The 26,974-nt window shown below is 38.8% G+C and overlaps 1 protein-coding gene across 7 annotated transcripts; it reads right to left on the bottom strand.

Moving 5' to 3' along the window:
- Positions 1–1,330: 1,330 nt before the first annotated feature.
- LOC117663879 (Krueppel-like factor 15) lies at positions 1,331–18,794 on the bottom strand. Of its 7 annotated transcripts, none has more exons than XM_060689743.2 (4): positions 18,338–18,651; positions 8,213–8,312; positions 7,293–8,095; positions 1,331–2,384 (listed from the first exon to the last, which is right to left on the bottom strand). In XM_060689743.2, the coding sequence occupies exons 2-4, from the start codon at positions 8,219–8,221 to the stop codon at positions 2,204–2,206; spliced, it is 993 nt and encodes a 330-aa protein (XP_060545726.1). In that variant the 5' UTR covers positions 8,222–8,312; positions 18,338–18,651; the 3' UTR covers positions 1,331–2,203. The 7 variants fall into 7 exon arrangements, with proteins under 7 accessions (XP_060545726.1, XP_060545727.1, XP_087745528.1 ...); XM_060689744.2 differs by adding an exon at positions 5,509–5,602 and having other exon boundaries at positions 7,293–8,312; positions 18,338–18,468; XM_087889402.1 differs by lacking the exon at positions 18,338–18,651 and adding exons at positions 5,509–5,602; positions 12,149–12,294 and having other exon boundaries at positions 7,293–8,312.
- Positions 18,795–26,974: the final 8,180 nt, after the last annotated feature.

Genomic DNA, 26,974 nt, shown 5'->3' with positions numbered 1-26,974 from the left:
CATGGTTGCTACATCAACAGATCCTTGGAAATCAGTTTGCCAATTACTTCTCCTATTCATGAAATAATGAAAAAGAGATGATTTGGGTTGCCAGAAGACATTTTCCTTTCAGAAGTAAGAAGTAAGGCACAACTTAGGAAGGATTTTGATTCAAGTCTTATCTCTTATTATGATATATGCAAAAATATATATTTTACTGTCTTGTCATTCTCTTTTACTGTTATTTGTATGTTCGGATTTTAAAATTGTACCAGGGTTGTTTTAAACAATATTATTTAATCTATGTATGCTGCTGAGAGCATTTCAACTGCAACAGCATAGAAATATGCTTAATAAACAAACATATTTACATAGTTGGGCTTGAATTATGGATTTCTGTATCTTCAAATACAACTTGCTTTGAAGATTTTTCAGTACAATTTGTTGTGACATGGTAAAATTTTCTGTACGGCATATTGGAGGTGCTTTTAAAATCGTTTTGTTATTTATGCCAACAGAATGTCGTTCAGTGGGGAGAAATCGCTGTAGTACACCTTTTATACATTATTCAGAGTCCTTCACTGAGAGTGGTCAGAGACAGAGAATAATAAACTTGACACAGTACAGAACTCTTGTGGAAAACACTGGAGCAAAGAAAGGAGTCAGCGGCAATATAAATCATTTGGGCTGGCACACGCTAAAAAATGAAAATAGTGCCCATAGGGGAAGGAGGCTAAAACATCTAAGGCAAGCCATGACATATCTCAGAATCAGTTTTCCAAGTAAGCATGGTTGAGTGCAGGCTGCTACTCTTACACAGGATTATACAGATTCTCTCCTCTTCTGGCAGGAACTGTTGCATTTTGGGACAGGCTGGAGATACATAAGAAGCTTGCTTGCTTGCTTGCTTGCGGATGCATGTTGCCTCTTAAGTACAAGGCGTTTTCTGTGCTCACATTTAACTGTCCTAAATTTTACACCAGCAGTTCACTTAAACTAGATCTAAATACTTAAGCAAATTAGCCATATTAAAGATGAAAACTCCCACTTGGGCTGCATTCTTGACAGCTTGACAGTAGTTTTTTTTTAAAAATAACATAGACGTAGCGTGTTATTGCATACTGCTATTCTTTCAGATCATTTTTAACCTCATAGTCTACCCAAAGCCTTGGAGTTTCCTGGAAATGTCCATCCACATATCAACCAGATGTGACATGCTTAGGTTGTCTGAGATCAGCCAAAGTTAACTAGGCATTGCCATTGCTGTACTGAGATAACAAATCCAATGCAAGGATTTTGTGTACAGTAGTGTATAGCAGACATCATAATACATTGATTAGTGTTTTATCAATTGTAATGTATCCGGCTCTTTATTGTTGTAATTAAAATGGACTGAAGACTCATTCTGGCTTGCCTTATTAGAAAGGCAGAAGGCACTCCCTAATAATGCAGCACTTTGATGAATAGCAAAAAGTGTACAAATTCATCTTGGGTCCCATTCAGAGGCACTGGCAATCTGCATTCCATTGAATATGCATTTTAAATCTGGCTCTTAAGAGAGAATATAATCATTCACAGTAATCTAAAATACAATTAATTTCCCAAAAGAAAAACAAAAGAAGAAAGCATATTACAGAGAAAGCAATGAAACTCACTTTGAAGTAGCAAAATATAAATTTAGGAAGTCTACATTTTAAAAGAGGAATTTGGAATTCATGGAGTAATTTGTTTGCTGGATTTATTATAGTTTACGTTCACTTGCCTACATTTTAAACCAAAATAATTTTCTCCCACTCTTGGTTTTAGAATAAGTGCCAGGCTGATCAAACAAGGATAGGCTGAGAGATGATGAAAAAGGTAACTTACATTTGAATACAGTCCCGTGTGTGCAAGCTTAATACCGGTAGAAGATACAGAATTCCTGAATAATATTTACAGTACAGTATTTACAACATTTAGAATGAAACAGGATCTCATGCTGTTCTTCTCCACATCCTGAATTGTCACATTTTCCTCTCAGATATAATGTACAATTATTAACATGTGTCAAAGATCTTGATTTGGAGGCAAACCATAATTGTAAGGCACATTGAAACAGAGGTTGTTTTTTCTTTAAACAAGTCATTTTCTAATTACTTATCTCCTAAAGAAAAATTGTATTTTCTATTCAGCTGTCCTTTGAGTTGATGGGAAATCTTCTCTTGGCAAGGAAACAGGGAGTTAGTTAACTATTACGAAAACAACCTGCTGACTGACTTCCTGAACTGAATGACCCTTTGTGGATCTTCATATGTTTAGATAAGTGGTCACTGCGGGCAAATTTCTTCTCACATATTTGACACTGGTAAGGCTTGAGTCCAGAATGGGAGCGCTTGTGGCGAGAAAGCTCATCTGAACGGGAAAACCTGCCAGACAGAAGAGGAAATATTTGTTTATTGCACATTTGTTAAAACCAGAGAGACTGTTGCTTTTCCCCCTGTGCCATCAACACCAAACCACAGAATGCAGGAAAGTTTTCTGGGATATAGAAAAGAGAATCAAATGGATGTCATCCTTATTTGAATTTCAAGGAACCAGTATTTTTCCACTTATGAAGTTTCCCTTGTAAACCAAACATTGGCTCATATAAATTCACACAAATACATTATGTATGTAGCATGTTGTTGTATATGACTCAAGGAGAAAGGAGACATGACACCTCTCCAGTTCACAACAATAAAGGCTTATATTACTTTATTTTTGTGCACATCAGGTCTTCTCTTTCGCTCTTAATAGTGTCTTTGGTTTTATTTTCATATGCACACCCAATATTCCTATGAAGTCTTGCAACAGATCTTAACAAATCTTAATAAAGCCATTGTGCTTTTGTGCAATACCACTTCTCTATTCAGAATGTGACGAGAAGGAAGCATTGCTGGTCCATTGTTACATAACAATTCAGAAACAGGCTAGACATGATTTCAAACTGGGCTCAGAACACAAACTACTCCTTAGCAGATTTATTTTCCTTTTAATTGGAAAGAAATCTTTGTTCAAATGTAAATATATAAGGCAAGTATTGGGTAACATGCACCCATCAACCTAATTTCAAAACTCTCACCAAGCAATCTGTTCAGTTCTCTGATTTGAGTAATCTGTCTCTCTTCTTGGCCTGGATGACAAAGAATTTTTTAGGGTGGTGGTGAGAGAAAGAGACTGTCTCAAAAAAAAGAGAGAGAGAGGGCGGGGAGAGGGAGAGGGAGAGGGAGAGAGAGAGAGAGAAAGACAAAGGGTGGCAAAAATAAACTTTCTAAAGGGGTAAGAGGTAAGAGCATTCTCTGTGGGTGCTCCCACCCTCTGGAATGAGTTGCCTACTGAGCTCCAGACGGCTCCTGATCTCCGCTCCTTCCGTCGGGACCTGAAGACTTGGCTGTTCAAGCAAATAGGCTGACTCTGATTCTGGGTTTTATTATTTATTATTTATTAGTTAATTTGGTTTAAAATGAGATTTTATTGTACATGTTTTTAACTTGTGTTCGCCACCCTGAGTCCTTCTGGAGAAGGGCGGCATATAAATACATTAATTAAATAAATAAATAAATAAATAAATAAATAAATAAATAAATAAATAAATAAATAAATAAATAAATAAATAACCCTGCTATTGTGGTTTCTGGTTATGCCTACCACTGACTTAGCTCTATCCATGACTCACACAGAACCTTCAGCAAATGACCTTTCCAGGAATATGGCTCTTGACATATTAGGATACCCAATTCTAATGAAATAATGTCATTTTCCGGATCTGTTTCACATATTGTGTTACCATGTTATGAGATACCTCTCCATTGTGGTTTATTGAACAAACTATGATTTAGTTGAACAAACTCCAAGCCAAGCTGTAGGGTGTGTTTAATGCTGCATCAAGCCCTTGGATTAGAATCAATCTAAGATCAATTCTTTTTATCCTTCTTCAATAATAAGCATTTTAAAACAGAACCAGCATAACTAAGAAACAAACTTCTGAATACAGTTATTGGATAACTAATGTTTGCATCAATTTTCAAGCTATAATTTGTCCTACCTTTATATATTTGGGTTACATATGTATGGGTACGTATTCTCGGTTCACTTAGTCAGGCCCCTTTGCCATTTTGAAGGTTTCACAGAAATAAAAAGGGCGACTAAGATTGGGTGGCTTGTTCTTTTCAAGCTCTATCAAAGACTCAACTCTGCACTGTATAGAGCCAGATGGATAAAACCAAGAAATTCACTGTGGTATAATAGATTTTACCATCTAGTTTATTTTTTTAGTGATTCTTATTAGAGGAAACACAAGAGGAGCTCTGGATCAAGGATAAAACTAAAATCAGAATTTCCCAGAGTGACCAATCTGGGCTTCCTAGCAAGCCAGAATAGAGGAGGAAGATAACACCATCTTTTGCCTTATATCCACTGATAGATGATAATAATATTTACCTTTTGCCTAAATTGATCAGGCTTTGATTCTCCTAATCCAGAATCCAGTTCCCCAGAAGGGAACTAAAATCTCTAGAGTACCCACCTCCATGAAGCAGCATAGTTTCAAACTAAGGGAATGCATTCCTGGTTACCAAAACATGATAGAAACATTTAACAAGGCTTACGTAAGATAATGTAGAATCTGAAATATGTTCCAGTCATAATTCCTCCCACTTGCATTTTCATTTAAAAGCAACTCATTGTCCACACATCAGAGGAGTCAGCAAAGATCCATTTCATAATTCATTTACCAGAGTTCTGAGGTGGAGGAAAAAATTGCAATAAAATGGGAATGCATCCAAAGATATGTAGCTGAAAGAGTGGAGGCAAACAGATCATTCAAAGAACCTTTCAGCATAATTCTTGATAGCTTGTAGACTAAGAACTGTAGAAAACGGCAAATGAGAGTGGGCCAAAGTGGCAAGGAGCAGTTCCCTATTTGTTGTGGCATATGGTTAAAACTTGCGGTGGTGTAGACGTTATGGATTGGGGAAGGGTACATTTCCTACTGAAGAAGCCCTCATTTTCCAAGTTTGTCCACAAAATAAGAATTGAGAGACTAATCTTCAGGTGGATCAGTTGTGGATATCTCACACCTAAAATAATTCACAAGTTTCCCTAGCTCATAAGACCATTAATTTCTTTCACCACATTTGATGGACAGAATTTGTTCCTTTAATCAACAGTAATTTCACCATTTGGGATGCCAGATGTTTAACCAGAAAATAATTTTTAAAATCCCTACCCTCTTAATAGCTTTACAAATGGACAATCTGCTCCATGAAAGAACTTAAGTTCTTAATGTATAGAGTGGAACAGGTGCAGTCCAGTTCTTTAGGCTTCTAGGCAATATCTTGTGAATCACAGCCAGCTATACAGTATATAGGGATTTATCACACTCATCTCTGCAAATAAATTACATGTTATTTCAAATTGTTTCCCTTATTCTGAACTATAAAAATCTGGATGACCACTGAATGCTAGTACAAAGATTCAGAATCAAACTCTTTGTTCCCCTTCTGAGGTTACCTGGCATCTTTCAGCCCAAATATGGTAATCCTGTTCTTATCACAAAACTGTCATGGGACAAACAACACAGCTCTGGCAATTGCTGCAAAGCTCCCTGTAAATACAATTGCACATCTGTTAACAGCAGCCTTTCTCCACATTTGGAAAGTCTCCACTGATGCAATGACAAATAGATAACTGGACATTTAAAACTGTACAAACTACCATTGCTTGAAGAAGAGATATATGCACATAAATGTAATTTTCCAAAACTTTGCAACTTTACTGCTGTAAAATATAGCTAGGACTGAAAAGACCAGCATAACTGCATAAATAAAATGACAATCTGACAAAGTCCATGAGTGGATAATTCTTTATCAGAAGAAAATATGTGAAGTGCAAAACTGTAGAGAGCTTTCAAGATTTTCAGAACTCTTCATCCTGCAAAGTATACAAGAAGCAGATTGGGGGGGGGAGAGAAAGGAGGGGTGAATGAGGCTAACATAAAGATGAGGTCATAAAGGCCAATGACCTGTAGACTAAGGAGGATTCTGGAGGAAAGGGGAATACTATGAGGAACTAATTCATGCTGCCTTTGAAAATGTACATTAAACACAGTCCCAAGGGATGGGAGGCTAACCTTAAGGCTTTCCAAAACTGTAGAACACCAAGCAAAAATTGAGCAGCTGAAGCTTTTCCCAGTCGTACTAAGAAGGAAAGTTATTTGGTGTAAAATAACTTCTTTATTTTACACCAAACTAAATTACTGTAAACTGCCAGGCAGCTGTAAAACGAATCAAAACCTTGTGAGTAGGGAACAGAAAAAGACAGAGAAACTATTGTATGTGAATCAGCCTCTCACCAAGATTGGACATAAGAAATGCCATGCCTGTTTAACCTTCCAGTTCAACATTCTGTTCCTAAGAGATTGCACATGGGAAACCTAACAGCAAATTATACTGTTCATGTTCGTCAGCAAATGATTGCAGATGGCTGTAACCGTGGACTGGGAGCCTTTGATACCCTCCCAGAATTTGTTTAATTCCTTTTTAAACCTGTGGAAGTTGATGGACTTCAGGGAATCTTGTGGTAATGAATTTCGTAGTTTATTTATGGTGCTGTGTGAAAAAGTACTTCTCTTTTTCTATCTTCATTTTATACCATCGAGTTTTGGAAGATATCTCCCAAAAGAAAGAGACAAACGTGTGCCTTTTTTGTACACTAAACAGTTAACATTATTATAATCTTCCCTTGTGGGCAATTTGAATATTTCAATTGCCATATTGTGTATCTTTCCCAACTCCGTATTAAATATACAACAGCATAGTCTCACACTATTGTTTATTTAAAAATTGCTTCATATAATTATATAAGAAGATACTGTTGAGCACATCAAGAATAATTATCCAAGTATTAACAAATGATTATATAGTTGTTTCTGTCAACTGTGTTGAGATCATGTGTACGTTTCTCAGATCAGGTTAATACATTTCAAATTATTTTTCAAGCAAAGTATGATCTGTATTTGGACTGCAATCCTAAAGAGTTTTATAAGCCTCACTGAAGAGGTTTATGAGCCTCACTATTTGGAATGTCTTTTGTGAAAATATATGTGGAATTAGAGTGTAGGTTCAGAGAAATAGTAAAAATAATGACAGAATTCTAAGACCATTACACCTATTTGAAATGTTTCATTGAACTATGCTAAAAACAGGCTTGAACAGTAAGCCTATAGTTATAAAAGCAGTGAAAGATGTAGCTGGAGAACTTAGTTAAGAAAGCGGTTTTCACTGTCACACACTTACCTCCAACCACAGTCAGGCCATGTACAAGTATAAGGCTTTTCTCCAGTATGACGTCGGAAGTGTGCCTTAAGATGGGAACTCTTGGTATACATCTTGGTGCAGCCAGGATGTGTACACTTGTGGACTCGAATAACTGAAGGGGAAACTTTGGGGGCTTTGGTCTCTATACTCTTTGGACTTCCAAGAACTTCTGGCCTCAATGCCACAGGCAATGGAGCTATTCGTACATACTTCTGGTCTGTGCCTTTCACAGGACTTGGAATGACCTGGGGATAAACAGTCAAGTTTTGGCCTTGCATTCTGATGATCAAATGGGCCACCCGGATACCACCCACAGAATTCTGGATGGATGAGCTATCTTCTGCTTGGCCAGGCTGGATCTGAAGGAGAACAGGGATTGTCCTCATGGTTCCAGGCATGCTTATATCTCCAGATACTACTCCAGCCTGAACAGAATTAGAAACGCCTTCATCTAGATCAGTCCCAGTAGCAGATTCTTCCCCTGCACTGCTTAAGTTGATTTCAGATTTTATCTCAAGTTGTCCCCCTGGTTGTTTGTCATTCAGCTCATCCTTGACAAGTTCTTTCTTCTCATTGAGGAACTCCTCAATCTCTTCCAGTGTGGGGATGAAATCTCTAGAGATATCAGAACAAAAATCTGGCAGTTTGAGGTAAGCCTCATAGATGGTATTCTGTGGTTTCTCCACTTCCTTCTTTACCATTGACAATGAGACACCCATCTCTGGTGTAGAAACTGTGTTTGAGGTAACAGCTGGAAAAGATACTTGTTCATTGCTGCAGTCCTGCAGTAAATTTAATGGTGGCATGTCAGGCTTGAAAACATCTAATATGATATTTTGCTGATCAAAAGCTGGGGCAAGCAATGGACCAGAAACAGATAGCAGTTTGCTGTGACTTACTGAGACCATGGGTTGATCTATTCCCTCATAAAAAGATGAACTGCACAGTGTGTAATCAAATCAGATGGAAATGAAGGCCTTGGGAAATCTATAGCTCCACCTGCAAGAAAATAACCAGAAACTTGTCTAAAGGTATCCACATCTAGCTGAAACAAAATCAAGATATAGAAGATTTTTGGAAATTAATTTTGTAGGAACACACATTCCAATTCAAAAAAATATCCCTGAAACATACTGCACTAATATCCAAATATCCAATGACTTTCTAGTTAGCAACGAACTCCTAGTATCTGATATTGTTATGTTAATAAAGCCATTGATTTGACATAAAATCTATCCTTATCTTTTAATTATTTGGTGAGTGATATATTGGCATTTTCTTTTGGCTCTGAATTTTATTTCATTCTTCTTAGTATTACTCCTGTTATGTATAAAGAAAAGGCAAGATAAAAATATAATAACTCAACATACATTATCCTTTTGATTTTCAATTTCAGTGTGCAATTTTAGGGTTTGGATTTTGATATGTTATATATGTATTATGATAGATATGCACAAAAATCAATTTTAAAATAAAAAGATATTTCTGCAAAAAAAAAAAAAAGATAAAAGGAAAGTCCATTCTCTTATTATGCTATAGTCATATACAACACTCTACATTATATTATGCTCTACATCAAAAGATTCAGTGAAACAACTCAATGGAACAAATAAGCATTGCAGTACAAATAAAATCGGCATCACCATATATCTGTCCTGTTGCACCTGCAGACCCAGCTGTCCCTATGCTAGAATGGGACAAATTATTCTTTAACCAGAAGTTAATCTTGTAGACTTGCCTATGCTCTCTGTTCAGTAGAACAGAAAATGGCTCAGACCAAGATTACACTGTTTCTGGCAAACACATGGCATAAAGGAGAAACCGGATTCTACATATTACATGGCACAACAAATCTTAATTGGTATTTATCAGTTTTGCAGCCTAATGGGAAACTAATGGAAACCTTGTTTCAACCATTAGCAAAGTCAGAGCAACCAGTGTTCACAACTATTGTATCAATCCCTCCTCATACAGCCATTTTCCACAAAAGTGAAATTCAGCACTGAATTTGGTAATATGTAGAATTTGGTCAGAATTTCAGTCAGTAAGAATAAAAGGTACATTCAGCCATGACTTCATTCTAGCTGTTCATGTATCTTTGCAGACATCCAAACACTTTGCTTTGTGAGCAAATAAGCTGATAGTAGATTAGCTTCATTTAGGAAACTGTTCCCATAGGAGAAGGAAGGACTGCTGAGATGAAATCAGAAATGGGGCCCAAAAAAGAATAGACAGGATTCTGAAGAGCCAAGGAGAGAAACTGGAAGTGATATACAGGTAGTCCTCGAGCTAGGACCACAACCGAGCCCAAAATTTGTGTTGCTAAGTGAAATATTTGTTATGTGAGTTTGCCCCATTTTATGACTTTCCTTGCCAAGTGAATCATTGCATTTAAATGTTGTTAAATGAAACTGGATTCCCCATTGAGTTTGCTTGTCAGAAGCTGATCACATGACTCCAGGACATGCAACCGTCATAAATATGAACCAGTTGAACCGCAACTGAATTTTGATCATGTCACCATGGGGATGCTGCAACGGTTGTAAGTGTGAAAAATGGTTATAGGTCACTTTTGTCAGTGCTATTGTAACTTTGAACAGTCACTAAATGAACTGTTATAAGTCAAGGACTACCTGTAATGGCTGTCAAGATGACTGTAGACAGTGCTACACTGTTAAAAATTTGGTTTGGGTTTCAGGATAGAGCAAGGATGCCTGATGGACCAAAACTAAGCTGGGCAATGTTATAGTGTAGAACAAAGGTCTCCAATCTTGGCAACTTTAAGACTTGTGGACTTCAACTCCCAGAATTCCTCAGCCAGCAAAGCTTTCTGGGAGTTGAAGTCCAGAAGTCTTAAAGTTGCCAAGGTTGGAGACCCCTGGTGTAGAAAGCTTAAGGGTAAATCTGGAAGAAGTCGCTGAAGAGCCACTGACTGAGATCTGGAAAAAAGCTCATTGAAGAGGAGGCTCCTATTGGAAGACCCTATCTACTCAATCTCAGAGAATGAAGATGGCAGAAGATAAGGCGTTCTACCAGCCAGAGTTGAGGTAGGAAACTTAGGCCTATCCAGGAGAGAAAGGCAGCCAGCCAATACATATTCAGTTCTTTCTCTATTTTTGAAGTAAAACATCAATAGAAGTACTTTTAGGGCATATATGTTAGAGCAATTTTATTGCTTGAAAACATATACTGTATGAAATTAAGAAAAATCTTAAGTTATCATATTCAGTAATAGAAAGGGGGGGAAGTCTCCTTGCAAGGAAGAGAGATAATTTAAAAAGTCAAGGGGCAGTGTCATCAGTAGCCAAGGGTGAAGATGAAGTGGGCACTGGAATGCAATTAGTCAGTTGTAAATTCTCTTTGCAGAGATAGCTGCAGGGGTGGACTGCTGGGGGTTCATAGGGGTTTGGGAGAAACTCTAGCTAAGATTCTGTGCAGTTCGGAGAACCCCCAAATCCCACTCCTGGTGGCCCCGCCCATCCTACTCTGCCCCTCACACGCAGCCGGTTTTGGATGCAGGTAAGTGCAGAGCGCGCATGGAGGCTCAGGGAGGGCAAAAAACAGGCCTACTGGAAGTTCAGGAAGGGTGGAAATAGCTGTTTTTGCCTTCCCGGAGGCTCAAGGAAAGCTTCCAGAGCCTGGGGAGGGCAAAAATGCCCCCCCCGCCATGGTGCAGGAGGCCAACTAGGCCATGCCCATCATGGCCACGCCCATCCAGCAACCAGGCAGAGAACCCCTTGCTAAAATTTTTGAAGCTAACCCACCCCCGGATAGCTGGTGAAATGAAACTAATGCCTTAACTCTGATGTACTTTGTTAATCAACGATTACACTCCCCTCCCCTACATCCAAAGGAATTGTTCCTATATTATGTGATTCACCAAATCTTATGATCCTATCAATGATCCCTGTGATGAAATGAATCTCCTTCAAGCTGAACTCTGCTCCCGAAGCCTTCTTCTCTCATGGAGATGTCCATGCAACTTCCTTGGCAATAGCACAGGTAGTTGTCATATTATTTTAATTTAAGAACAAGGATACTCTTACAGCGGGGGTGAGGGAGAGGTTTTGGTGGTGGTGAGGTGGTAAAAAGGTTTCCCTGTCCAGTTGTGTCCGACTCTAAGGCGTGGTGCTCATCTGTGTTTCTTGGACAAGGAAGCCAGTGTTGTCTGAAGACAATTTCCATGGCCATGTGGCCAGCTATTCCATGGAATAGCTATTACCTTCTCATCAAAGTGGTACCTATTAATCTACTAGCATTTGCATGCTTTTGAACTGCTAGGTGGGCAGAAACTGGGTAAGAACAGAAGCTCATCCGTTGCCCAGCACTTGAGTCACAAACCTGGGCTGTCAACCTTCCAGCTGACAAGCTCAGTGTCTTTAAGCACTGAGCTATTGAGGGGATGGAGTTAAAAACCAGCAGCACTTCAGAAATATCAATTCAGAGATTTATCCATGTATTTCATTGCATACATGCATTTGTTCCTTTTGTGAAGATACAATTTTGTAAAACACATAAGTTTTATCAATCCATTCAAAACCTTTTCAATCCACTTTTTCCTTCTATTTTACATAATAGTAGCCATAACTGGAAATATTTTTTTAAAAAAAGAAAACATAAATCCAAAAAGATCTGGATGACAAAAAAAAATCAAGAATGTTTGCTCCTGTCCCACTGAGTACAGCTCACTAACTGCTGCAATTCAACAGTGGATGTGTTCTGAGGGCTTAACCGACAGAGCACTTTTCTTTTAATGGCACTCAATCACAGCTTATCTTCTTGTGCACCTTCCTGCAAGAAAACCTAATTACAGGTACATTCCTGAATAAACATACCCATTTTTGAGAGCATAGCATTCAAAGGATTTCACTTCTAGCCCAAGGCTATGTTCAGGTCAAGACCTGGCATTACTCGATGCATTTTGTAACACACCATTCATAACAGTTGGAATGTTTTCTGATCCCACACCCACTGCAAGTGCCTGCAATGTAAATCCAGAAATTGCAAGGAATTAGATCACCCTGGCTTCTCCTTCTCCTCTGGAACATTTGGTTCCAATCAAAATGGAGATCAGATTTGGTTAAGAAACATCCCAGGAAAGGCAAATACAAATATTTCTGTTCTGTTGCCAAGAATTAATATGGCCACGCACCCACTATCACAGGAAGTGAAGCTTGGCTAGCAATCTTTACCTTTAAAGAACACTTTGTGATTTTAGCTTTGGTTTACTGAAAACAGCCATTGGATTGGCTTAGACACAATGCTAAACCAGCCTGGGTTATACAATATACTAAGCCAAAACCCAAATATATGTATGATGTCTTAAGATTAATTAAAGAGACAATTAGGAATCACATTCAAAGAGAATATACCCTACAGGCTTAGAATTTTTAAAATGTAAACTATTCCAATTAACAGTCTCTGTATGGAGGAAGGGTATTTTCTTTACATTTCTTCCATTTTATTATGGCTAGGGCTTTGAAAACTGGAACAGGCCTGTAGTAGCCATAGTAGCTAGAGGTAGTAGCTAGATGACTTCAGTCCAATTATTCTGTCTCCGCCCAAACTACCTCACAGGGTTGTTGTATGAGAGAAGTAGTGGTACGTTTGGTACTTTGCACTCTAAACTAAAGGCAGGATATCAGACTAACAAATAAGCCAATACTTGGAAGGGCTTCACTTTGTGGGTTAGAACAGAAACTAAACATGGTCCAGAAACTCAAAACAAGATGGCCACATTTCACCACATTTTTCCCATTTTGTTTTTGGTTAATAGCGTTTATTTTCATTGCTAATGTTTTTAATTATAGTATAAATCTCTTTCCCCTTTCTATTCCCCAATTTTTTCCTTCAGAAAGTGACTTCTTAAAGGTTCAGCACTGTTTCACATCTTCAAAGAATAGCAGCTTCAGCAGGTGTTGAAATCACTGTGGCTGTTGTTGGAGCTAAATCTGAAATTATTTTTAGAAGGCATGAAAGGCACGTATGTCAATGTGTGTGTTGTCAGGAAGCACTTAAAAATCTCATTTGCAATTTAAAACCAAAGAACTGTGTGTGCAGGGAAGGGTTTCCTTCCTTCATACTTGATGGCACATTTATATCTGAAAAATAAAACAATTGGGACAACTTGACTTGTTGTCTGAACAGAGGCATTCAACAACTGCAAAAGAGGCTCTGTCAATAACAACGGTGATTTGTCTTCAGCAAGTCATCCTCAGTGTAAACAATGAGTCAAGTGAGAACTGGCTCTAACTGGATGCCGATAAAAACTGGATTTTCATATTGCACTGATGTGGTTTGTTTAACTAAAGTTTATTGACTTTAAAAGAGGGAGGGAGGGAGGGAAGAAAGAAAGAAAGAGAAAGAAAGACATTTTGATTTAGCCTATGGATAAAACAAAATGACTGAGTTAATATGTTATGTTGTTTAAATGTCTTCAAATTCCATCCTGTTCTATGTGGCAAAATGATTACCTATTTAAAATATTTTATTAATAGAGATCTAAAATCAAGACAAGTGAAAGACTCAAATTCCATGCTTCCTATCTTCACCACAGAAACAGACTAATAAATAGCAGAATATCACTTTGCTTACAGAATGTCTACCCATGGCCTTTCTATTTATTTCAATAGGCTCCCTATTTGGATAAGGTCATTCAAGTCAGTCACTAAAATGTGAATATAATGCTATCATATAAAACTGTAATTAAATTTTAAATGTCAGAAGTAAAGACTCCAAGCATACATATTAAACTATAATTCAATTGCTAGGAAAACAGAGAAACATCTGAAGAACTGAAGAAGCTTCTTAGATGAGAAGCAAAACGTCTTAAAAGAAAAACCAGAAACTCCAGTTGCCTCTTGAAAAAGCACCTTTGGGAGCGTATCTCAGCTGCAATTGATCCTACTCACTTTTGAAGGAGTCTCTTCCACATCATTTACTAGGAAAACAGTTTCAGTAATAAAATGCCAGAATAGGGAAGTTGATTATCACTTGATGCAATGCATCTTCTACCCTTCAAGGCAATAGAAGAAAACATGCTATTAAGCACCTTTGAACTGAATTGCCTCTTGATTTATATATAGACTTTAACTATAAAGTCAGAAAGCTGGTTCACATATGTATCAGCATCAAATGATGGTTTAATAAGATAAATCACTACTAAAATCAAATAGCAGGTATTGGCACTATGAGCAATTTATTATTCCATATGAGAAATATCTAAAGTGACACCATCAATTTACATATGTAACTACAAGACAAGTATTAAAGAAAAATTAAGCAAAAAATTTACACATGTGGAAAGATTTCAGAGACTAAGTTCATATAAAAATATTCTCATTTTTTGCACTTAAATTTTGACCTGTTTTAAACAGGTAAAACATCTTACCTACTGCACCAAGGAACTGTAAATATAAAGAACATTGATGTTTTCATGTTCCATAGCCTAATTAAAGGTTTGTAAAACTTTTAACTGAAAATCTGGCACAAGAAGAATTGTTCTATCTTGGATACTGTGTTAATTTTATTAAAAACCAGTTTTGCCAGTAGCAAATAGAACCTGTTAAACTAAGAAATTAACTACCTGAATTCTACTATTTGCATAGATTTTAATATCATATACAAACAATAGCTGAGCCATCCAATTTCCTCTGAATCTCGATTAATAACATTAATAATGGACATATTAACCAATGGTAATTTTGTAGCATTGAATTCAAGAGGGGAAAGAGAATGTTTTTAAAGCAAACAAAACAAATAAGAGACTGAAAGAACAAAACAACTGCATAACTAGCAGTGTGCTAATAAAGAAAAAGCCTAATGCTGGGAACGATTGAGGGCAAAAGAAGAAAGGGACAACAGAGAATGAGAATGTTGCTGGATGGAGTCACTGAAGCAGTTGGCGTGAGCTTAAATGGACTCTGGGGGATGGTAGAGGACAGGAAGGCCTGGAGGAACGTTGTCCATGGGATCTTGATCAGTCAGACACAACTTCGCGACTAACAACTGGAGACTAGGGTGTGTGGTTACACAGTAGAGTAAACAGAGAAGACTGAGCAAAAAGAGACAGAGAAATGGGTTGCAGAATATTTGGAGGAGAGAAGGTGGGACTACAAGCACGGTAGTCCTTGACTTACAACCACACTTGAGCCCAAAATTTCTGTTAAGAAAGAAAAAGAATATAATAGAATTCTTTATTGGCCAAGTGTGATTGGACACACAAGGAATTTGTCTTAGGTGTATATGCTCTCAATGTACATACGGAGGATAAAGTACATTCATCAAGAATAAAAAGGTACAACACTTAGTGATAGTCAAAGTTACTAATAACCTAATAATAATAATAGCCGCCCTGAGTCTCCGGAGAAAGGCGGCATATAAATTGAACTAATAAATAAAGAAATAATAAACCTATCAAATCGTACTAGGATTATACTAAGACAGATTGTTGTTCAGTGAGTTTTGCACCATTTTATGACCTTTCTTGCCACAGTTGTTAAGTTAATTGCTGCACTTAAAACTAGAAATACAGTTGCTAACTGAATCTGGCTCCCCCATTGACTTTGCTTGTCAAAAGGTTGCAAAAAGTGATAATGTGACCCTGGGACACTGCAACCGTCATTAATATGAACCTGAATTTTGAACATGTGACCATGGGGATGTTGTAACAGTTATAAATGTGAAAAATAGTCATAAGTCATTTGTTTCAGCGCCGTTGTAACTTAGAACAGTCACTAAATGAATGGTTGTAAATCGAGGACTACCTGTATGTAGATTTAGACAAATTCAGATTAGATGAATGCCAGGGATCAATCAGAAAGAAGAGAACATTGTTGGAGATACAGTATATAAAATAAGAGGCAAAAACATTATGGGAAGAGATTTAATGAGGCCCCAACTAGGTTTGATTTCATCTTGACAAATTAAGGCATGATCAGACCTGGTTACTTCTTGGATGAAGACCTTCTCAAAATCCTAAAGTTGTACCTAGTTGGTAGTTGTATCTTATAAGGAATTAGAAAAAAAGTATCTCGGAGGAAAGCATCTTCAAGCTGCTTTTGCATTGTTGCAAGTTACAGGGACCTGTCCCCCGGAACCTTAACTTGATGTGGAAGAGACTCCTTCAAGATTGAGCCAGTAGGATCAATGACAGACGAGTTATGGTCCCAAAGGTGCTTTTTCTCCCAAGAGACACTGGACTTTCTGGTTTTCCTTTGAAGACCTTTCTCTTCTCATCCAAGAAGCTCCTTCAGCTCTGAAGTCAACAAGTGTTGGTGCATTAATTTTAAAATGGGTGGGAAAGTATTAAAAAGGTCCGATCTCAGGCTAATATTTGAGGATCGCTCCTAGCCAGATCGGGATTGGTGCTGTCTGCTACAAAAGGAGTGGACCAGAGGTGGGTTTTAGCCGGTTCTGACCAGTTCTGGAGAACCAGTAGTGGAAATTTTGAGTAGTTTGGAGTAAAAATTCTGACTGGCCCGGCCCCCATCTATTCTCTGCCTCCCAAGTCCCAGCTGATTGGTAGGAAATGGGGATTTTGTAGTAACCTTCCCCTGGATTGGAGAGGGAATGGAGATTTTACTGTATCCTTCCCCTGCCACGCCCACCAAGCCACATCCACAGAACCGGTAGTAAAAAAAATTTGAAACCCATCACTGGAGTGGGCACAGTCAGTGGGGGGAGACGGGGAGGACAAGAGGGGAGCCTACTTAAGGAGGGAGAGCAAACAAGCGAAAGCGCACCGCGGCTGGAGCGGGTGCACTTTTTGAGGAAGAGGGTAAAGCATCCATTACGGGCGTGGCCAAAACTGGAACGGGGTGAAGAGCTTCTACTTCCAGCTGTCAAGAGCTCGAGGAGCCCAGGAAAGGAATCCCGAGCCTCCCACAACGCTCCTTGCTTGTCCGTGTATCCGGGCGCGGAGCGGCTCAGATAGAAAGGAACGAGGCGTCCGCTGGACAAGACAGGACAAAGCTTGCCTCACGCGCTCCTTCGGCCTCACCTCTCGGGTTCCACTCGCTACACCAGGGGTCTCCAAACTTGGCAACTTTTAAGACTTGTGGACTTCAACTCCCAGAGTTCCTCAGCCAGCAAAGCTGGCTGAGGAACTCTGGGAGTTGAAGTCCACAAGTCTTAAAAGTTGCCAAGTTTGGAGACCCCTGAGCTACACAAAGGTTGCCCCCACCCCCGCCTCGCGCTAGAACCGAAGGAGCAAAAGTCCCGCCCTGCAAGCCGAAGCCCCGGGGGGCAGGTCTCTCGCCCATCAATCAACAAGAGCTCGGCGTTTTCCGATAGGCCGGGCGAAGATCGACTTCCCGACGGCCAAGCCGGCTCGGGTTACTCGCGTTCAGAGGGCGCGTTGTTGCTTCACGCGCCTTGCAAAAAAAAAAAAAAAAAAAAAAAAAACCACCACCCTCCGCTCTAGAAGTTTAGCCTGCTTAGCCGGATTCCTGAAGCCCCATTAACGTTTGTCAGCGTGACGGGAATCGGCCGCGTTTCTGAATTCAGACGATCGGATTGGGGAAGGAAGGAAGGGAGGGAGGGGAAAAAAAACGTACCCGTCCTTTGGCGGCAAGAAACCCCAGATTTTCCACTGTAGAAAGCGGGTCGGGAACTTTGCCTGCCATTTGCAGTAAACAACCCACGCGGTTTATTTCTCCCGCAGTTTCCAATATAACGAGGCAGAGCCTAAAGCTTTTCAGGAGCTTTTTGCAAGCAAAATAATAATAATAACAATAAAAAAAAAAACCGGCTCTTGCTGGTGAATCCGTCTCCAAACCCAGCTAGCTTTGGGGCAGAGAAGCAGCAAAACTGTTTCTTGGAAGAGGTTAATTCACGCGCATTCCTCGCGCGCCTTCCCCAATCCACTAGCTGCCGAAGTGGCCCTTTTTACAGCCACAAGGCGCTGTGCAACCTTCGCGGTTGAAAACGCGGCCGCTCCCTGCAACCCCCGTCCCCGTTTCCTTCCCTCTCGTGGCCAGCCCGCGCGCCTCCACGCCGACAGCCCCGCTTGTTAACCCCCTTACCCTCGCCGGCCGCCACGACGCTCCCGTGTGTGTTGCCCCTCTCCTCCTCGCGCTCGCGCCCTCTGCTCACATGATCCGAAGGTAGGTGCCCTCCGAAACGGGGGCCCCGCCCCTTCGAAGGCTTGGTTCCATCCCGATCTCCTCATTGGCCGGCTCGTCTCGGGGGCTCGCCTGGCCCCGGTAGCCGCGGAGCCACGTGCCGTTTGGCTGGGCGAGAAACCCGGCAGGAGCAGCCGGACCCATCGCCGGGAACTTCCCCGCACGCGCAAAATAGGCTTTCGTGTTTACATTTTCATTCTGCTCTCGCCGCTGGCCTGGAAGATCAGAGGTCCCGACGTTTCGGTTTTATACGCCTTGAAGCTAACGGGATTAAAAGATATGGTCTTGATTAGGAAACATGGGAAGTTACCACGGGAGATTTTTCTATCGGTTGGTTTGCGCAGGTCGATAGGCGAGTAGTCCTCGATTTACGACCGCAGCGGAAGCCCAAACTCTCTGCTGCTAAGTGAGAAATATGCTAAGTGAGTTTTGCCCCGTTTTACAATATTTCTTGCCACATTTAAGTTACCACCGGTTCTCTTCGCCCACGTGCTTTGCTTGTGGCAATGAGCTCCTGAGTATATGTTTAATTAGCACATTAGCTCATAGCTACCATAGAAACTGATTTATTAAATTTTCCAGTGCCTCTAAGGCAGATTTGCTCCAGGGCAGTGTGACAGATTTAAAATGATGTTTCTGAAATGTAACTGTAAACCATTGGAAAAGATAGCAGCAAACATCCCCTCAGTACTATAACAGCATTTACATTCACACACGCTCGCATATTTCAAATACTGGGGATAGACTTCCTGGTGATGGACTTAATATTCTCGGCTGGAGTGGAGCTGCCTATAGGAATGATTGTATGCCCAGACAGCTTCCTTCACACTTATCAGGCTCTAACTTCTTTTTTTAAAAAATAATAATAATAAACTAGTATTCTCCAAAATTCAACCTTCCAGCATTACCTGTATTTCTATGAATACCACTGGGATATGAGACGTATAGGCATTCTCAAAAAAAATAAAAATCATGCATAGCTGCAATCTAGTTTGAAATTGTTCTGATCAGAAAGCTGAAATTTGATAAGGACCATCTTCAGGAATGAAAATGGATGATGAGGAACAACTTTTAGTTTACATTCCAGTTAATGAATGGACTGTGATTATTATATCTATTACAAAAGCTATTTTGTGAGTAGACAGACTCATTTCTCCCTGTTCCAGCAATGATTTTGTGAGATTACCTGCAACATCTCTGCCCCTGGCACATTAAGTGATATTATTCTGGTGTCTGGAGGCTGTGAAGTTCTAGATGGGGAAGAGGCTTCAGTTGAACCCTGACAAGACTTAGTAGCTTTGAATTTGGGGGCTTACTGGTCCTAGGACTGTGCCATTTTTGGTGCTGACTGAGGTGGTACTACTGCAGACAGGCCCGTTGTACAATCTGGGAGTCCTCAGTCATGGCTAGGAGTACACCAGTCATACCTGTACCTGGATTGGAAGACTCTGCGCTTGAACAGTATCCAGAAGTTTCAGTTGGTGCAAAATGCAGTCATGCAGTTATGTGTTCTGCTAGAACAACATTCATTACACCTCCATGAGCTGCATTGGTTGCTAGTTTGCTTCAGGGTTCAATTCAAGGGCTGGTTTTGACCTTTAAAGCTAAGTTTTTTGAGGGACCAAATGAGATCAGCATTCCTTATTTTTTGAAAGTTCTTCAAGAACTTGCTTTGTCATCAGGCCTGGGGGTCTCGGGAGACCAGTGAGATCTTCAATTGGCATCATTGCTGATTAAATCAATTGTACTGATAGAATATTTGTATCCCAGGGTTGAACTGTGGAGTCCTTGGTACTCTGGTTGTTTGGTTATTTACTGATGTTTCCTTTCCAAATTAGGCAACATCATCAGTGCTAGTAGGGAGTAGGGATTTACTGTCATTTTATATAGTGGCTTGTTCTGTCAGTATTGGTGGAAGGTCTTGGTGGTTCCTTGATTGGGTTGTTAACTGTTAACTTCTTTGTCTGATTAGGGTATTGTTTGCTTCTTGTTTGTTGGTCTAGTGTTAATCTTGGTGTTAATTTGCTCTTGTGGTTGTTGATCGCTGGTGAGGAGATGTTTGGGCCTTTTTGTTTCCTTTTTGACTTGTTGATTGTCTCTTTTGAATGGTATGTAGATGATGTTTATCTCTGCATGCCTGTTGATTGCCAATTTGTCTGAATGCCAAGCTTCCAGGAATTCTCTAGTGTTTTTGGACTTAGCTTTGTGTAGGATGCTCACAGTTAATTAATTTCACAATATATGGACAGACTTAATCATAGCTTCAACTGGTTATGGAGAAGCCAAGATTGTCTCTACAAAGAGACAAGATATGGAGATTCTCAGTCATCCAGGTCATAGTTGCCTGAAAGGTGCATTTTCAAGAGGCAACTGCACTTTCTTCTTTTTCTTTGAAGACATTTTGCTTCTCTCCAAGAAGCTTCTTCAGCTCTGACTGGATGGTGGGGAAGAAGCTTCTTCAGTCAGAGCTGAAGAAACTTCTTGGATGAGAAGTGAAACATCTTCAAAGAAAAACAAAAGTCCAGGTACCTCTTGTAAAAGCACCCTTTGGGACAAGATATGTGCATGTTTGTATGTATGGTATAGAGTTCAATTAGCATTTATTTTAAGGGAAAGCAGGGATTACAGTACCTAGTCATTTTATACTGTCGTCATAAGGACTGTTGAGAAAATGAGAACATAATGTTCTGAACACTCAAAAGAGATACGGAAATTCTAATAACTTCTTGGCATTCAAAGTTTGGTTTGTGGCTGGCATCTACTCAGTTCTATACTAATCACAAGAGGATCTGATTCTTGTATTATTTCAACACTGTCTCTTTCTTAAAGCATGATTAGCCCTTTCTTCCCAGAGGCTCAGAGACTTGCATCAACTTGTAACCAGTTTAATTCATCTACTAGAATGGTAGTAAAAAGGTACCACCCTTAATTTCCAAATGCAGGTTGCCAACACTCTTGATCTTTAATTTATTCAGGAATCAGAACCAATTCCTGCTACATTTAAAATGCATGTTTTAGCAGACAGTGTTTACAGAACATTGTTTGAATAGCACCTGTAGTTTTTAATGATAAAATTTGCACACCATTTCAAGTAGTTGCTCTGTTGATGTCAGTTTAACAGTAACGATAACATCCGCTCTAAAAATAATAAATAATAATATAATGGGATGTCTATTCTAGAATTAACATACAACGAACTATACATAACAAACTGCACTGCAAATGGGTAGGAATAAGTTAGCCTATTCATGTTTGTTCATATAAGATTCCTCTTATCTGGTTTGGGCCTGATTAGCAATAGCACTGAGACTTATATAACACTTCATAGTGCTTTTATAGCACTCTCTGAGTGGTATATAATGTCAGCCTACTTCCACCTCCCCCCAACAATCTGGGTCCTCATTTTACCAATCTCAGAAGGATGGAAGGCTGAACCAACCATCAGGATCGAACTCCAGGCTATGGGCAGAGTTAGCCTGAAATACTGAATTCTAACCATGCGCCAGCAGGGCTCTTCTGGAGTCTTTGTATCATGTGTTGAGCACTCAGATTTGGCTGGGATATCACCAGTGTTCTTTCAGCAGTCTCTGTGAATAGGCAATGGCGTTTTCAGTATTGAGACTCACAAGCTGATTATCCTGAGGCACCTGTAGTAGCATTGCCTCAACAAGGGCAGTTTTGTTTCATAGCTGCCATGGCAGACACAGTTATCTTGACTTGTAATTAGCCCAAACTAAATCTGAACTATTTTGAATTGTTTTCTCAGTTGGACAGGTCACTAGTGATCTGCAGGTATGGATCTCTATTCATGAGCCATGGCTGGATCACTGCCTGTGGATGTTTAATCTGTCAGTGGCTTTCTCCTTTTGTAAGGATTAGATTTTTATCCCACCTTTATTACTTTAAAAGTAATTTAAGGTGGCGAACATGCATAATAATCTTTCCTCCTCCTCCTAGTTTCCCCACATCAATCTTGTAAAGTGTTTTGGACTGAGAGTGGCTGCCCAAAGTCATCCAACCAACTTTTATGCCTAAATCATGGTTTCCCAGTTTCTAGCCCGATGCCTTCACTGCTCACCATACTGAATGGCCTATTGAAACTAGAGATGGATTAGGATATTTTTCTGGATGATAACAGTTGTGTTTATGTTATTTATACTGTGTGTGTCTATATGTATAGATACAGGTGAAACTCGAAAAATTAGAATATCGTGCAAAAGTTCATTTATTTCAGTAATGCATCTTAAAAGGTGAAACTAATATATGAGATAGACTCAATACATGCAAAGCGAGATAGTTCAAGCCTTGATTTGTCATAATTTTGATGATTATAGCTTTGTGGATTATGGATTATGATAGCGTTGTGATGTGTAGGAATAGTTGAAAAATTTTAGTACAGAGCTTATTTATTGCTCTTGTTGGTATTTATAAGGAAACTAGCAAATTTTTGGGTCTATGCCATGGCACAATTCATGATTTGAAGAGCATAGGGGGCTCAAGTGCTACCTGCCAGAAGCTGCATCATTTCCTGGGATTGTGCAGTTGCCATCCATAGCTGCAATCTGATCCTCAGAAAAGATGCATTCGTTTAAGAAACAGTAAGCAGGTGCAACACACTCGGAAGCATTTTTCTAAGTGTCTAAAATGCTACAGAAATCTTAGGTAGTTCTTGAAAGAGTACATGGTCTGTTATTTGTCCAATGAACTCATTTTTATTTCTCCATATATCCTTACCATCTGAGGGAAATCAAATTATAATTCACAGTAGCTCCCAAATCAAATTTCAGGGTTGATCTTTGACCCCGTCTATTCTTGCTGATGCTTTATTTCCTGATAGAAAAGGGTATAACTTGTTATTTGTGCTTTTGGACTTCACATCCCAAATCTTGTTAATCAGAAAAAGCCGTTTTAAAAATGTCAAAGATCATTGACTTGCACTATTTTGACTAATAGTGCAGGGGCCTCTGTACCACAGCTTTTGCCATCCCCAACTGTTCTATTATGCTTTTTATCTCACTTCAGAGGGTATTTACACTAGTGAAATTTAATACCTTACCCTCAAAGATATTGGAGGGAAGGTTCAGCTGCATCCTTTATTCAGTTGGTTCTCATCTATGCTTGGATGAAGCCATCAAGGAAGCCCCGCTCATCTTGCATGCTTAGCACTCTGAATTAATAACTTCCAGGTTGGCCAAAATAGTAGGAATGCACTTCTACTAACGTATCAGGTTATTGAAATTTCTATAAAAATTCTGCTCAAATGCAACTGCTGTGAAGTTACTGGTTTGAATTACCCATAGGCTCAAATGATCTGGTTATATATTGGGACTAAATGAATACTTTGTTAATGTTTGCCACCATTTCCATTCTCTAATGTGTTGACTTTTTACTTTATCTTTTATATTTGTGTTCTTTTAGTCTTGGACAATAAATTCAGTTCCTTAAAGGAGTTCAATTCCGTATATTCATGACTTCATTCTCCAGAAAGGCTCACAATCAACATTTTCAGTTCATTAACATATTCTATTAGGGTTTTCAATATATTTTAATATTTCTCTTAATAGCATATTTTATCTAGCTATTATCTTAATGAGTTAGGCTGGCTATACTGGGATGCATTCTAAAGGACTGCTTTTATTCTTTTACATATTCTTCCTATTTTATTCAGCTTAGTAGTTTTAGATCTTTGATTCTATTTTTTCTTTGTTCTGTTATCCATTTAACCTTTGATGCCTTTAATTGAATTGCCATGCTGCCTTTGCTCTGCTTTGTAGAGGTTTTATTTTTTTGAATTTGAAAGCTATTATTTAAAAGCAATTAATACCTCTTAGAATCAAATAACCAATATGTAAATCTTCCAAGTGCAAGCATAATTATCCAGAACTGCCAGAATATGGTGCCAAATCAATTAGCCTGGAAACAGATATGTCCAAAAAATTAATCCAGTTTAGGATTCACATTCAGAAGGAATGGATGTAGCATTATTAATCCAAGTCAACTGTATATAAAAAAGTAATTTGTACACTAATGCAAACTACTTGCTACAGTATTTGCCTAGAATATTATAGCACCACCTGCTGGAGATCCTGCACAAAATATGGTGTATCCATACCTAAATAAGGTAAGGAAAGCAAACAGTCTTAATTTTTATTTTTTTACTATTCAGCAGAATTTTGGGAAGAAATTATGTAAAGGCATTCAGGACTGTCTGTCAGCAAAATAGCTCTTTAGTGCAAGAGGATCATATTTGGTATGGGGGAGAAGCTGGCAAAGATGTTTGCAAATGGGCTGAATCAGCCCAGGTGCTACAGAGAAAGATTTGTGGGAAGAAGCAATTGGCCAGGAGCTCCGATTGCTGGCAGCTGTTCCAATTCTGAGCACTCCCCACTTCTTATCACATGACCCCAAAGCAGAGAGTATTCACACAGACACAACAACACGACGCCTCATGCTCACAGATGATACTTAGCTACACAAACCAAAGTGCAATTACCACCAATAGTCAGGGGTTTGGAAAAAATATTCAGCTGTGCTGTTCTATGAACAACTATTAGTTCTACAATCATTTTAGGGGTGTGGGGCTAGAAAACAAAGCTGTTACTTTCTCCCTAGCAGATACTGTACTAATTCAGAAAGGAATGCATGACAAACCAAGAAACGGAACTGGCAGATTTATTTTACAGTTTAAAATGAAGGCATAAATTAATGTAAAGTTGCCAAATTTTTCTAGGAGGGTTATTTTTTTCCTTTTTTACTCCTTTAATTATTCCCACTGTGCACATCCAGACATGATCCTTCAAATTATCGTTTATTCCTCTCTGACTTCCCTCAATTATAATTCACAATTTGTCAAAACCGTAGCATTCCATACCTCAAGCGATTCTTCATAGAACAATTTCTCTTTATTCACTGCCAATTTCTTGAGTGCCTCTGCCTAACGTTTTGTAAGAATAGTTTTATTAGCCTTCCAGAACCACCATAGACTCCTATTTAAATTGATTATGCCACACTGCATAAATTATGCTACACTGCTAGCGTACATAATGGCAGCTATAATCTGAATACTTCAGCATTCAGTAGCTATTATTCACTATACACTAGCTGGGTTAATATCATGGATATGCATGAAATGGAAACGTTCAGGTTTTGTTCAGAATTCAAACCACTGCATTCTGGGTTTGGTTCTCCAAATAGTTTGGCAGCCGAAAAGTTTGGAAACTCCCAGAATTTCCAGCCTTTGGGTATATTGGTTTGAAATGTTGGGGGTCAAAGTCCCAGTACAATGTTTCTTTAGAGCTGCAAATTGAAAAAGATTGGTCTAAGTTACAACCACCCACACTGTTTCTTTCAATAGTCATAATAAAATAAATAGAACATAAAGCAGGGATGACTGTCTCAGAGAAGTTTGGATTAATCTAAGAATTTTGGTATTTGTGTGATGCAAGCAAATGGTGATATCTTCTATCTTTTCTGAAACTTCTCCTTGTTTCTTGTGCTCATTCCGAATATTTTTGTCTATTTAATGGCTGCAAAACTATTAGTGATCAAAAGGCACAAAGTTTTAATTAGTAATGATGAAAGTAAAATAACTGCAACAGATTTATAACTAAAATCTGCCAATATGTTTACTATACACACTGTTCTGCAAAAGGAATTGACAAGCCTGCTGAGAATTTTCTAGCGTGCCATGGCAGAATCATAGAGCTAAAGGTTATCCATGCCAAATCTAAAAAGAGGTGACTGGGTGAAAAACAGACACATTTTCAATACAATTCTATAATCAATCAACACCAAATGGGATTTGGTATGAAACACAAATATATTTGCTTCATAAACCAAGTGTAGAGCCTGGATAGCTCTGCAGACAAAAGCACTGTAATTTAACACCAGCTGTCTGCAATTTTATTTTTATTTTTTTTATTTTTATTTTGATTTATATGCCGCCCTTCTCCGGAGACTCAGGGCGGCTTACAAGACGTTAAGCAATAGCCTTCATACTTTTGTATATTTTATACAAAGTCAGCTTATTGCCCCCACAAACCGGGTCCTCATTTTACCTACCTTAGAAAGGATGGAAGGCTGAGTCAACCTTGAGCCTGGTGAGAATTGAACTCGCAGTAATTGCAGGCAGCTGGAAGCTAAATACTACCTTTAACAGTAGCATTAGTCTGCTGCACCACTCAGGCTCATTAAATTAAATTAAATTAAATTAAATTAAATTAAATTAAATTAAATTAAATTAAATTAAATTAAATTAAATTAAATTAAATTAAATTAAATTAAATTAAATTAAATTAAATTAAATTAAATTAATTAAATTAAATTAAATTAAATTAAATTAAATTAGTTCGAATCTTGCCAGGCTCAAGGTTGACTCAGCCTTCCATCCTTTCTAAGGTAGGTAAATTGAGGACCCAGTTTGTGGGGGCAATAAGCTGACTTTGTATAAAAATATACAAAAGTATGAAGGCCATTGCTTAACGCACTATAAGCCGCCCTGAGTCTCCAGAGAAGGGCGGCATATAAATCAAATAAAAA

The sequence above is a fragment of the Pantherophis guttatus genome, chromosome 3, assembly GCF_059756535.1.
Source record: "Pantherophis guttatus breed Tessera chromosome 3, ASM5975653v1, whole genome shotgun sequence".
Classification (NCBI taxonomy): domain Eukaryota; kingdom Metazoa; phylum Chordata; class Lepidosauria; order Squamata; family Colubridae; genus Pantherophis; species Pantherophis guttatus.
The sequence above is the reverse complement of the archived record's forward strand: the minus strand, read 5'-3'. Positions and strand labels throughout refer to the sequence as shown.